Source organism: Chanodichthys erythropterus, chromosome 17 (genome assembly GCF_024489055.1).
Source record: "Chanodichthys erythropterus isolate Z2021 chromosome 17, ASM2448905v1, whole genome shotgun sequence".
In the NCBI taxonomy this organism is placed as follows: domain Eukaryota; kingdom Metazoa; phylum Chordata; class Actinopteri; order Cypriniformes; family Xenocyprididae; genus Chanodichthys; species Chanodichthys erythropterus.
In genome coordinates, this window is record NC_090237.1 from 41,117,435 (window position 1) to 41,131,034 (window position 13,600).

The window sequence follows — 13,600 nt, forward strand, 5'->3', positions numbered from 1 at the left end:
CATGTGCCGCCTGTGATTTTAGCAATCTTTATTCCTGTTTACGCAAGACACTTGTAGCACTTGTTTTTTTTTTTTTGGGCACTGGACAAATTTGAGATTTTAGGCTTCTATAACATTTCTTCTTTCAGATTTGTGGAAAGAAAACATGCAAAACATATTAAAGTGTTCATTTAGGGTTTTTTTCCCCCCAGTTATAATACTTATCTTTAAAAGCGCTGAGCTTTTTTCACAGAAATGCTGTTTTTCGGTCTGTTGACAGTATTCTCTGATGTATGGAGTTATAAAAAGAGAAATGAAAAATCCCCTCTGTAAAAACCTTCAACTCTAATATGTCAGCAAATTCAAGAAATGTGAACCTGGCTTTACCCAGTGTTCTGGAAATGTATAAAAAAAAAAAAAATAAATAAAATTGTGCTAATGTACTGTGATTAATCCACTGCGGAAGGATTATGGTATATGTTAAATGTTTACCATAAACACATTCCTGCATGGAAACAACTTTAATGTCTTTGTAAAGTGGCTTGAGGAGTGCAGTTTTCCTCGGACGTGAAACTTCAACATTTCCGTAATCGTGCCAGTTACAGTTCCTACAGTGATCATTTTTAGATGATTTGAGAAGTTTGAGAAGCTTCAGAAGAACTGTTTTTCATTCTCTGTCTCATCGTTTTTCCCAGAGATGCTTCGAAATAATTCAGCTACGTGACCTTCAGCTGAGAGACGGGCCCACATCTGTCCGGACTCTGACCAACTCTCCGGGGTGTGACAGACTGTCAGAAATATCATCTTCAGCAGTCACACGGAGATCTGCAGTGAAACTGAAATCTGGTGCTAAAGTCAGCTCTGTGTGACGTCCTGACTGCATCTGAACATTGTTTGTACGCAGCTCTTTATTTCTGACAGGTTTTTTTAGATGTACATATTTTAATGTCTTCCAAAGGACTGTAAGCAGAACATTAGTTTTTGTCTCCTGGTCTTGATGTGTTGGTCTCAGGTGCAGACGTTATGGACTAATGTGCAGGAGTGTAACACCAGCATATGTCATGATATTCATGCAGAACACACACTTGAACGCATATGGTGTGGTCATACGACACCGGCTAAGACGCCTTACGTTTCTCTGTTTGTCGAATCCGCACCTTATGATGTACTTTCTCAGGGGAATTGCTTTATTTTGGTGGAATTACCTTGGGTGACTTTTCTTTAGATGAATAAATCATGAAACTGTGTGAAACGACTAACAGTGTTTTGGTCTAGTTTTTACACTCCATCCTTCAATAACGCCAGTCATTTTTGCAGTTCAGTAAACGCTCTTTATTACATGAAGTCTTCAATCAAAACATTCATTTCTGATGTGATCTTCCTTTACTTGGTCTTAGGTATCATCCACACAAAATACATTTTTTTGTCACACAAATAATTTAATAAATAGTCAATAAATAAAGTACCACATGCATGTAAATAAATAATTTCTCAAAACAAATAAATAATATTAAATAACAAACATTCAGCTCGATTAAATCATTTAGCTTATATATGAGTGTCACGCACTGGTTTCTGCTCGAGTCAGAGCCGCTTTGAAGCGGTGGTGCGGTTTGATTGATCATGTGAAGATTAACCTACTGAAGAAATCTGAGTAAGATGTAGTGAAATGACATCACTTCCTGTGGTCTCCGGAGGCGATGTAGGCGAGCGCTCTGTTCATGGTGATGGCCCGCACGTGGAAGCCCTTCAGCGTCTTGCACAGGGACAGACGGTCATCGAAGGACGAGCGGCTCCAGACGTCCCACTGCACACAGAGGAAAGAGCAGACGACAGGCCGTGACTGACTGAACGAGCGCGTCTGTGGAGCGTGAGCGTTCGAGACCACTACAGACACTCACCTCAGGAAACTCTGCTTCAGCCGTGCCGCCGCCGTTTGCTTTCAAGCACTTCAAATGAAGCACAATGTTGTGTTATTAGAGTCTTCATCACACACACATGACTGTTTTACTGTTCAACAGAGAAAATATGGAAGCTTGTTTCTGCCACTCAAAACATAAAAATGGTAATTGAGACTTTATAACTCACAATTCTGACTTTATAACTCAATTCTTACTTTATAATTCATAAATCTGACTTCATAATTCACAATTCAGACTTTATATCTCGCAATTCTGACTTTATAACTCACAATTCTGACTTTATAACTCAATTCTTACTTTATAATTCATAAATCTGACTTCATAATTCACAATTCAGACTTTATATCTCGCAATTCTGACTTTATATCTCACAATTCTGACTTTATAACTAAATTATTACTTTATATCTCACAATTCTGACTTTATATCTCAATTCTTACTTTATAATTCATAAATCTGACTTCATAATTCACAATTCAGACTTTATATCTCGCAATTCTGACTTTATAACTCACAATTCTGACTTTATAACTAAATTATTACTTTATATCTCACAATTCTGACTTTATAACTCAATTATTACTTTATATCTCGCAATTCTGACTTTATAACTCACAATTCTGACTTTATATCTCACAATTCTGACTTTATAACTCACAATTCTGACTTTATAACTCACAATTCTGACTTTATATAACACAATTCTGACTTTATAACTCAATTATTACTTTATATCTCACAATTCTGACTTTATATCTCACAATTCTGACTTTATATCTCACAATTCTGACTTTATAACTCACAATTCTGACTTTATATAACACAATTCTGACTTTATAACTAAATTATTACTTTATATCTCACAATTCTGACTTTATAACTCAATTATTACTTTATATCTCGCAATTCTGACTTTATAACTCACAATTCTGACTTTATATCTCACAATTCTGACTTTATATATCACAATTCTGACTTTATATCTCGCAATTCTGACTTTATAACTCACAATTCTGACTTTATATAACACAATTCTGACTTTATAACTCAATTATTACTTTATATCTCACAATTCTGACTTTATATCTCGCAATTCTGACTTTATAACTCACAATTCTGACTTTATATAACACAATTCTGACTTTATATATCACAATTCTGACTTTATATCTCGCAATTCTGACTTTATAACTCACAATTCTGACTTTATATAACACAATTCTGACTTTATAACTCAATTATTACTTTATATCTCACAATTCTGACTTTATATCTCGCAATTCTGACTTTATAACTCACAATTCTGACTTTATATCTCACAATTCTGACTTTATATATCACAATTCTGACTTTATATCTCGCAATTCTGACTTTATAACTCACAATTCTGACTTTATATAACACAATTCTGACTTTATAACTCAATTATTACTTTATATATCACAATTCTGACTTTATATCTCGCAATTCTGACTTTATAACTCACAATTCTGACTTTATATAACACAATTCTGACTTTATAACTCAATTATTACTTTATATCTCACAATTCTGACTTTATAACTAAATTATTACTTTATATCTCACAATTCTGACTTTATAACTCAATTATTACTTTATATCTCGCAATTCTGACTTTATAACTCACAATTCTGACTTTATATCTCGCAATTCTGACTTTATAACTCACAATTCTGACTTTATATAACACAATTCTGACTTTATAACTCAATTATTACTTTATATCTCACAATTCTGACTTTATATCTCACAATTCTGACTTTATATCTCACAATTCTGACTTTATATAACACAATTCTGACTTTATAACTCAATTATTACTTTATATCTCACAATTCTGACTTTATATCTCAATTCTTACTTTATAATTCATAAATCTGACTTCATAATTCACAATTCAGACTTTATATCTCGCAATTCTGACTTTATAACTCAATTCTGACTTTATATCTCTCAATTCTGACTTTATAACTCACAATTCTGACTTTATATCTCACAATTCTGACTTTATATCACACAATTCTGACTTTATAACTCAATTATTACTTTATATCTCACAATTCTGACTTTATAACTAAATTATTACTTTATATCTCACAATTCTGACTTTATAACTCAATTATTACTTTATATCTCACAATTCTGACTTTATAACTAAATTATTACTTTATATCTCACAATTCTGACTTTATAACTCAATTATTACTTTATATCTCACAATTCTGACTTTATATCTCAATTCTTACTTTATAACTCACAATTCTGACTTTATATCTCAATTATTACTTTATATCTCACAATTCTGACTTTATATCTCAATTCTTACTTTATAATTCATAAATCTGACTTCATAATTCACAATTCAGACTTTATATCTCGCAATTCTGACTTTATAACTCAATTATTACTTTATATCTCACAATTCTGACTTTATAACTCAATTCTGACTTCATAATTCACAATTCAGACTTTATATCTCGCAATTCTGACTTTATAACTAAATTATTACTTTATATCTCACAATTCCGACTTTATAACTCAATTATTACTTTATATCTCACAATTCTGACTTTATAACTCAATTCTGACTTTATATCTCACAATTCAGACTTTATATCTCGCAATTCTGACTTTATAACTAAATTATTACTTTATAACTCGCAATTCTGACTTTATAACTCAATTATTACTTTATATCTCACAATTCTGACTTTATAACTCAATTCTGACTTCATAATTCACAATTCAGACTTTATATCTCGCAATTCTGACTTTATAACTAAATTATTACTTTATATCTCACAATTCTGACTTTATATCACAATTCTGACTTTATAACTCAATTATTACTTTATATCTCGCAATTCTGACTTTATAACTAAATTATTACTTTATATCTCACAATTCTGACTTTATATCACAATTCTGACTTTATAACTCAATTATTACTTTATATCTCACAATTCTGACTTTATAACTCACAATTCTGACTTTATAACTCAATTATTACTTTATATCTCACAATTCTTACTTTATAACTCACAATTCTGACTTTATAACTCAATTATTACTTTATATCTCACAATTCTTACTTTATAACTCACAATTCTGACTTTATAACTCAATTATTACTTTATATCTCACAATTCTGACTTTATAACTCAATTCTGACTTTATAACTCAATTCTGACTTTATAACTCACAATTCTGACTTTATAACTCAATTCTGACTTTATAACTCAATTCTGACTTTATAACTCAATTATTACTTTATAACTCAATTCTGACTTTATAACTCACAATTCTGACTTTATAACTCAATTATTACTTTATAACTCAATTCTGACTTTATATCTCACAATTCTGACTTTATAACTCAATTCTGACTTTATATCTCACAATTCTGACTTTATAACTCAATTCTGACTTTATAACTCACAATTCTGACTTTATAACTCAATTCTGACTTTATAACTCAATTCTGACTTTATATCTCACAATTCTGACTTTATAACTCAATTATTACTTTATATCTCTCAATTCTGACTTTATAACTCAATTATTACTTTATATCTCACAATTCTGACTTTATAACTCACAATTCTGACTTTATAACTCAATTCTGACTTTATATCTCACAATTCTGACTTTATAACTCAATTATTACTTTATATCTCACAATTCTGACTTTATAACTCACAATTCTGACTTTATAACTCACAATTCTGACTTTATATCTCACAATTCTGACTTTATAACTCAATTCTGACTTTATAACTCACAATTCTGACTTTATAACTCAATTATTACTTTATAACTCACAATTCTGACTTTATATCTCACAATTCTGACTTTATAACTCAATTCTGACTTTATATCTCACAATTCTGACTTTATAACTCAATTCTGACTTTATATCTCACAATTCTGACTTTATATCTCACAATTCTGACTTTATAACTCAATTCTGACTTTATATCACACAATTCTGACTTTATATCTCACAATTCTGACTTTATAACTCAATTCTGACTTTATAACTCAATTCTGACTTTATAACTCTCAATTCTGACTTTATAACTCACAATTCTGACTTTATAACTCACAATTCTGACTTTATAACTCAATTATTACTTTATAACTCAATTCTGACTTTATAACTCAATTCTGACTTTATAACTCACAATTCTGACTTTATAACTCAATTATTACTTTATAACTCACAATTCTGACTTTATATCTCACAATTCTGACTTTATAACTCAATTCTGACTTTATATCTCACAATTCTGACTTTATAACTCAATTCTGACTTTATATCTCACAATTCTGACTTTATAACTCAATTCTGACTTTATATCTCACAATTCTGACTTTATATCTCACAATTCTGACTTTATAACTCAATTCTGACTTTATAACTCAATTCTGACTTTATATCTCACAATTCTGACTTTATAACTCAATTCTGACTTTATATCTCACAATTCTGACTTTATATCTCACAATTCTGACTTTATAACTCAATTCTGACTTTATATCACACAATTCTGACTTTATATCTCACAATTCTGACTTTATAACTCAATTCTGACTTTATAACTCACAATTCTGACTTTATAACTCTCAATTCTGACTTTATAACTCACAATTCTGACTTTATATCTCACAATTCTGACTTTATAACTCAATTCTGACTTTATAACTCAATTCTGACTTTATATCTCACAATTCTGACTTTATAACTCAATTATTACTTTATATCTCTCAATTCTGACTTTATAACTCAATTCTGACTTTATATCACACAATTCAGACTTTATATCTCACAATTCTGACTTTATAACTCAATTCTGACTTTAATTCTTGCAATTCTGACTTTATAACTAAATTATTACTTTATAACTCAATTCTGACTTCATAATTCACAATTCTGACTTTATAACTCGCAATTGAGTTTATATTTTGCAGTTGTGAGAAAATGTCATAATTGTGAGATAAAAAGTTACCTTTTTTATTTTTAATTTCATGGTGGAAACAAGCTTCCATATTAAACACTAAATTGAGAACTCGGGTACATTTGGAATGGAATACTAGCTTACTAACCAAATGTACACTTTTCCACACAAGAGGAACAGTCGGCATTTTCTCAAGAAATGTTTCCAATACTGAGATGATATGGGATTGATCCCATCACAATCACTTAAACTTACTTTGTCATTTATAAATCAAATTCAGTTCTGTTTAAAAACTTCCATCTCAAAATCTGACTGAATATTAATAGAGTATTCTGCGTAGTGTGCTCTGCTTTACTGCAAACACAGGCTGCTGTAATAGTGTGTTAGTATGCCATTCAGACTGATGTGAAGGTGGAGGTTCTCACATGCTTGAGGTCTTTTGTGGCCGTCATGACCGGGCTCAGATCGCTCACACTGGGCTCGTAGGAGTTCAGCAGCAGATCATAATAGTGCAGATCTCCTCTGATGTTCCTCAAACACTCAGTCTGTGAAGAAAACACCAATGCATTAGAGAGCGGACTCAAACCCGAATCATCAGCTGGACATGAAACATCACAGCAGACTCACCACGCTGAAAGAGGAGTCTCTGCGGTCGGAGCAGGACGTGTTCTGAAATCAGAGGCAGACAGAAATGAGTTACACTTGTAACAGCACAAACATGTATAATCACAGGGCCAAGGCAGATGTGTTTGTCATAACAGACCAAATTCAAACACCATGATCAGAGTCACTGTCTTCTAGCATTAATAACAGCAGAGTTTGATCTATCAGAAAAGATTTTAATAACTTGGGGACGGGCTGAAAATGATGAAAAATCTAGCTGATTTTGATGACGTTTCAAAGATTTGACCCAGGAAAGCTGGAGCTGCGTGTGTAAATACTCACATCAGTGGCGATGGGCTGACAGACGGACGCCGTTTGAGTGTGAGGAATCATCCGAGCCTCCAGATCCGTGCAGTTAAAACCAGCAAACAAATCCTGATGCTTCATCTTCCCCTCCTGCGTTCACACGACAAACAGAAGATGATCTGAGGCACATTCACATCAGAATCGCTAGAACACTTCAAACCTCAAACTTATTCAAAACTGCTTCAAACATGTTCAAATCATCTCTCTCTCTCTCTCTCTCTATACACAAATATTGATTGGTAAGTAAATATTGTTTATCAGTGTATGTTTCTGTAAAATCCCTTGAACAAGTCAACAAAATCCAGTTTCTTGGTGACATCATCATCCAGCAGATGATCATTTTGGTGGGAAAACGGCAGCACAAACATCAGCCTTATCAACAGAAATCTGGGATGTTTGAAATCAGCCTGATAATATGAACATTTCAGATGGAGTATTTAATGGACATCCGCTACACTCTCATCCCGCAGCGATTCCACTGAAGGACCTTTCTGGGTTCCATGAAGAACTTTTCAGTGATCAGTTCTTAAAGAGAACTCTTTGTAGCTAGTGTCAGGAACATTGTAATGGTCTAAAGAACCATGGAAAGATTCCGTGGGTGTTCCGGAAGCATCTATGCCAATAATAATGGCGAGTGAGAAACAACCGTACCTTCTCCATGATGTGCGAGAGGCTGCTGAGCAGAGATCTGGCGGCGGAGGTGCACGGACACTGCTGTGTGTTCAGAGGCACCGGAGAGCCCATCGCAAGAGCCACAACTACACAAAACACAGCGCCTACACACACACACACCATCAGACAGACAGCAGTCAATCAATCAAACAGTCCTTAACACATTATAACAGCTCTCAGTAATGCCACTATCAGTTCACTTGCAATCAGATAAAAGCGTATGAGCGTAAACATATGAATCACTATAAGAGCGGTCAGAGCTACTCACAGATCTTCATGGTGTGTGTCGTCAGGTCGGAGTATGTGTTCTAGTAAGAGCGTGATGGGCTTTATATTCTCTTAACTGATGGGGGAATCCCTCAATATGCCCTCAATAAAACATGCACAGAGTTTTTCTTTTGGTTTGTTACTAGAATAAACAAACATGCTGTCATCACAGTGACATCAGAGCACAACTGTTTGACATGACATGCTGTTTTCACCTCATTCAAGAGACTAACCACAGTTCCCCACACCTTCAATACTTCTCATCAAGAACAGGCAAACTTTTTGAGATTACAGAACTGAGCGTGCGTGGAGAGGAAAATGTCACTGAATGTGGTTTAATGACCTTATGTGTGCTTTGAGAGGTTTTAAGGCACATATTGTGATTTGTTTTTCCAGCCCTCCTTCACCATGTGGTCAATCAGAATTTCTTTCTGTCGCAATAATGTGTAAAAACTCTCAAATAGAATATGATACATAAAAATCATCTTCATCTGTGGGAGTTGACAAATTTCCAACGTAAAAAAAAATGATTCATTTGCAAAATAGCAAATAATTCAGACGGTAGAAAGAATGAAATGACTTCATGCCATTGCTGGAAATTATTTTTAGTGAAACATGTTTGTGGATGGAAAAATGTACAGCAAATAACATGTGAATGCTTAAAAACGTGATGTGAAAGTCAGCTGCACCTGTGCTTCGTTTAATCTTGTTAATCACATGAGCAGGTTTATTCTGAAGCGTTAAAGACGATGCGGCACACCACGGTCTATGAAACCAAGTTTTATTTTTCTTATTTTATACATATCTGTACATAAGCATCTCCCTCAAATAAAGAATCTGAATACAATAGAATGAAAATGATATTAACACACTTATTATTCAAATGACTCGTGTCAGAATCAACATTCACGAAATGTTGAATACCAATCGGAGTGAACGTTACCAAAAGCTACAAGTCGACTACAAGGCAGGCATGTTTCCTCTTTAGCACCTTCAAATCAATCACAAATCACCATGGAGAGGCGTCTGTTTTTTAAAATACTGTCCGACTGAAACATTTCCACGGTTAAATCACGGCTTGTTCAAAGAGTCTTCTTTCTTTTTCTTTTTCTTTTTTTAAACTTGAATTAAATTTCTCACAAGGTGCTTTTACACCATTTCATGTTTTGACGGTTATAATTTAGTGGCAAACGTAAAAGATTGGAACGGATCTATGAGAAAGCGAAGGCCGATCGCTGCACGGGAAGCCGGTGGCAGTATCCAGGACGTCCGCGAGTTCGTCCCGCTCCCATCTCGTCAGACACGGACCCCAAGCATCCTGGACTCTCACTCGGAGTTTTAGTACGTGAGGACGTGAGCGATCATCAGCAGTTATGAACCACAGAAGCAAAGGAAAGGTGTCTGGTCTGTACTGATGACTGGTGTGGAGGTGTGCGGCCTTCATTTGGACGGCGTCTTCTCCGCCAGGTGTTTCTGCTGACTCTGAGCGTGCCTGTGGAAACACACACACGTTGAGTTTTCATGTTTTATAGGGACATTCCATAGACATAATGGTTTCTATACTGTACAAACCGTATATTCTCTCCCCTAACCCCAAACCTCCCCATCACAGAAAACTTTCTGCATTTTCACATTTCAAAAAACACCGCTTAGTATGAATTATTAGCTGTTTTCCTCATGGGGACTCATTCCTCATTCTTTGTGGGGACATTTTATTTGATTTCAGTTAACAGTTTTAGTTTTAGTGGGCTCATGTTCAGGGATGTAATGTGTATTTGGGTCAAATTATATTGCATTTGATACAATTTACTTATTATGTACATTAATGTTAGTGCATTGTACAATTAAAGTACTTGAATTAAATTGCCAATTTGTATTTACACAAATGTTCCATATTTAACAAGTTATGAAGCAAAATATCTAGCTTCTGCCAGACCGCCTTCCGTATTCAACTTACGGAAAAAGTGTAACGCCTCTCGCGGTTCAAAACGCTTACGCTACGTCCTACGCCTTCCGTGTTCAAAAAGGCATAACTGATGCTTTTGAGGATGGATATTTTTCGTACACAAATGCATTGCTTCACTACAGAAGGCGTTTAATACGGAGCCCCGGAGCCGTGTGGAGTACATCTATGATGGATGGATGTGGATGGAGACACTTTCTGCAGCTCATACTCATTGATCCCGTTCACTGCCATTATAAATCTCGGATGCGTCAGGATATTTATTAATATACCTCAGATTGTGTTCATCAGAAAGAAGAATAAACTTAGAATGGCTTGAGGGTGAGTAAAGCTTGGGGTAATTTTCATTTGAAAGTGAACTAATCCTTTAAAGACTTTTAATGTTGTGTTCATTGGATGGTTTTAAGCATGCGCTGGTCACCTGGTCAAGTCCTCGATGTCCACTAACATGGCGTCCTGCTCCATGTGAAGCTCGTCCCGCATCAGCAGCAGCTGCACCAGCTCCTCGTTCAGACCTGCACAATCAATCACCCATCAGCTACACTGAGCTCCACACGCATGTATGAAGTGCTAAATGAAACGCAAAGAGATTCTCTCTATGATTCTATACGAGAGGAAGATGTGCAGTACCCTCGATCTGTGAGTGCAGGTCATTGACGATGACCTGCAGCTGTCCAAGCGTCATGTCTCTGAGGTCAGTGGGCTTCAAACTCCTCTTCATCAGACATTCACTGATGTGTGGCATGTGAGGAAGCTGGAAACACACACACACACACAATGAATACAAGGACACAACAAAAACATGTTCTAAGAACGTTTTGCCAACATTCCCATTAAGTCATGAAAGCGTTATTTCTGAATGTTCAAAGCGTCTAGTTTTTTAATTGTTTTAAAATGGTTTTTCTTGGTTATGGGAACATTAAGGGAACATTCCATTTGATCATTCTTCAAACATTATGGGAATGTTATGAAACAAGTAGTAACATTTAAGAAAAACAAAAAGTTCCATGAATGATGTATAAATAATGTTGTGCTAACGTTATTAAACACCAGATCAATTTGAATTTTGATGATTGACTGGTTACTGGAAGAACGTTTGTTCATAGCTTTGAGAGAACCTTCTGAGAACATTCCCTGTCAGCTTGGGACATGAATCACATAAGAGATAATGTGGATTCGGCCGGACCAATGTGCACGGGTCAGGGTGATCAGGAGCCGCGTATAGCTGATGTGTGATTATGGAGAGATATGACAGAGTCCTTCACTGCAGCATCATGATGACATCAATCAAGACTTCCAGAGAATTCCAGCAGTTTGTCCCTGATTACTGTGTCATTACAGTGAGTGTTGGGGGCTGTGCAGTGTGTGAGTGGACATGAAGGACACTGAATAAAATACGTATTAACACCAGATCTCTTCACAGAAACTAAAGCAGGTTTTTCACATTACAAATACTAGTATCACACATGGTAATTCTTCAGCAGCTTCAGGTAAATCACCCATCTGAAGTTCCCATGAGGACTCGATTCATTCTGATACAGTTTTACTTTCAAATTATTTCACTTGCCTGTGCTTTTTCCTGCTAAAATGTTTTTCCCCAATGAAGACAGATTGGAGCTGCATGAGATATTAAGGAACTGGGTTGTTGAGAGATGTATTAACTAGCAGAAGAATGTAATGTCATCTAGAATCAGAGTAACGTGTTTATGTACGGTCTGAACCGATGTCTGATTAATAAAGTCAACTCAATTTTTTTCTTCACATGTAGTTTTAAGTTAAAGTTTTAGAATACCGTGATGTTATTTCTTTTAATTAATATTCAGTAATATTATTGATTTGATTGCATCAGATGGGAACAAAAATCGAACTCGACTGAATAATGACACTACTGTGTTCTGTAGAGCTGCTTTTAGCTGAAAATGAATGTTTGATGTCTTTGTTATTTCCTGTTTATTACAGTGAATATGCTTTGAAATGATCTGTACTGTATAAAGTGCTATAGAAATAAATGTAACTTGACCTGCACTCTAAAAAATGCAGGGTTAAAAACAACCCAAGTTGGGTTAAATATGGACAAACTCGTGGTTGGGTTAAATGTTTGCTCAACGTGCTGGGTAGTTTTATTTAACTCAACTATTGTTTAAAAATGACTATATGGCTGGCTTAAAATGAACCCAACATTAAAAATCAGACACAAAATTACTAGAGGCAATAATAATAATCAAAAGGTGAACATTTATTAATAAGCAACTTAATAAATGTTTATTGTTTAATTATTATTAATTCAACTTATTTATAAACGTTAATTTAACACCATTGAAGAGACGGCGCCAACTTCAGGTGGCACAACATCTGGATCAACATGCCCATTCCCAATTTTCTATAATTATTGTTAATATGTAATTTATTATTTCCAGGAGCTCATTGCTTCTACCTTCAATGAATCTGCTAACAGTGATTGTAAATTAAATTCCCTAAAGTTGACATGCATTCTCTGTAACGCTGCTTTGAAACGATATGTATTTTGAAAAGCGCTATACAAATAAATGTGAATTGAATTAATTTCCCAAATACTTTGGGTTCATTTTAAGCAAGCAATACAGTCATTTTTTAAACAATTGTTGAGTTAAATAAAACTACCCAACAGGTGAGGCAGGCAAACATTTAACCCAATCGCTGTGTTTGTCCATTTTCAACCCAATTTAGGTTGTTTTTAACTCAACATTTTTAGAGTGTAGGTCACTTTAAAAAAACAAAAAACAAACAACAACAAAAAAACCCATTTTCATCTCTGTCAAGTGTCTGCGCTGTTTCTCTCCAGAAGTTATGACCAGTTTAAACTAGAGTTG

General features: G+C 34.4%; 3 protein-coding genes across 7 annotated transcripts in view; 1 reads left to right on the plus strand and 2 right to left on the minus strand.

Moving 5' to 3' along the window:
* The window catches only part of si:dkeyp-97b10.3 (NACHT, LRR and PYD domains-containing protein 1a), a 39,660-nt gene extending 38,356 nt beyond the window's left edge, over positions 1–1,304 (plus strand). The window contains exon 16 of one of the 4 annotated variants that reach the window (XM_067364813.1): positions 675–1,304. In XM_067364813.1, the coding sequence (XP_067220914.1) occupies positions 675–703 (29 nt within the window). In that variant the 3' untranslated portion in view covers positions 704–1,304. The remainder of the gene's footprint in view (positions 1–674) is intronic. The other 3 variants (XM_067364815.1, XM_067364812.1, XM_067364814.1) reach the window with 3 other exon arrangements.
* Positions 1,302–9,446, minus strand: il12a (interleukin 12a). The gene is made up of 6 exons (XM_067364819.1): positions 8,501–9,446; positions 7,826–7,939; positions 7,508–7,549; positions 7,306–7,425; positions 1,881–1,928; positions 1,302–1,786 (listed from the first exon to the last, which is right to left on the minus strand). Exons 1-6 carry the CDS (start codon positions 8,642–8,644, stop codon positions 1,655–1,657), a joined length of 600 nt encoding a protein of 199 aa, XP_067220920.1. The 5' UTR covers positions 8,645–9,446; the 3' UTR covers positions 1,302–1,654.
* Positions 9,447–9,593: 147 nt separating this feature from the next.
* Positions 9,594–13,600, minus strand: part of schip1 (schwannomin interacting protein 1) — a 43,115-nt gene continuing 39,108 nt past the window's right edge. Inside the window, exons 6-8 of one of the 2 annotated variants that reach the window (XM_067364817.1) lie at positions 11,382–11,505; positions 11,173–11,266; positions 9,594–10,280 (exon numbers count right to left, since the gene is read on the minus strand). In XM_067364817.1, coding sequence (XP_067220918.1) covers positions 10,229–10,280; positions 11,173–11,266; positions 11,382–11,505 — 270 coding nt within the window. In that variant the 3' untranslated portion in view covers positions 9,594–10,228. The remainder of the gene's footprint in view (positions 10,281–11,172; positions 11,267–11,381; positions 11,506–13,600) is intronic. The other variant, XM_067364818.1, reaches the window with a different exon arrangement.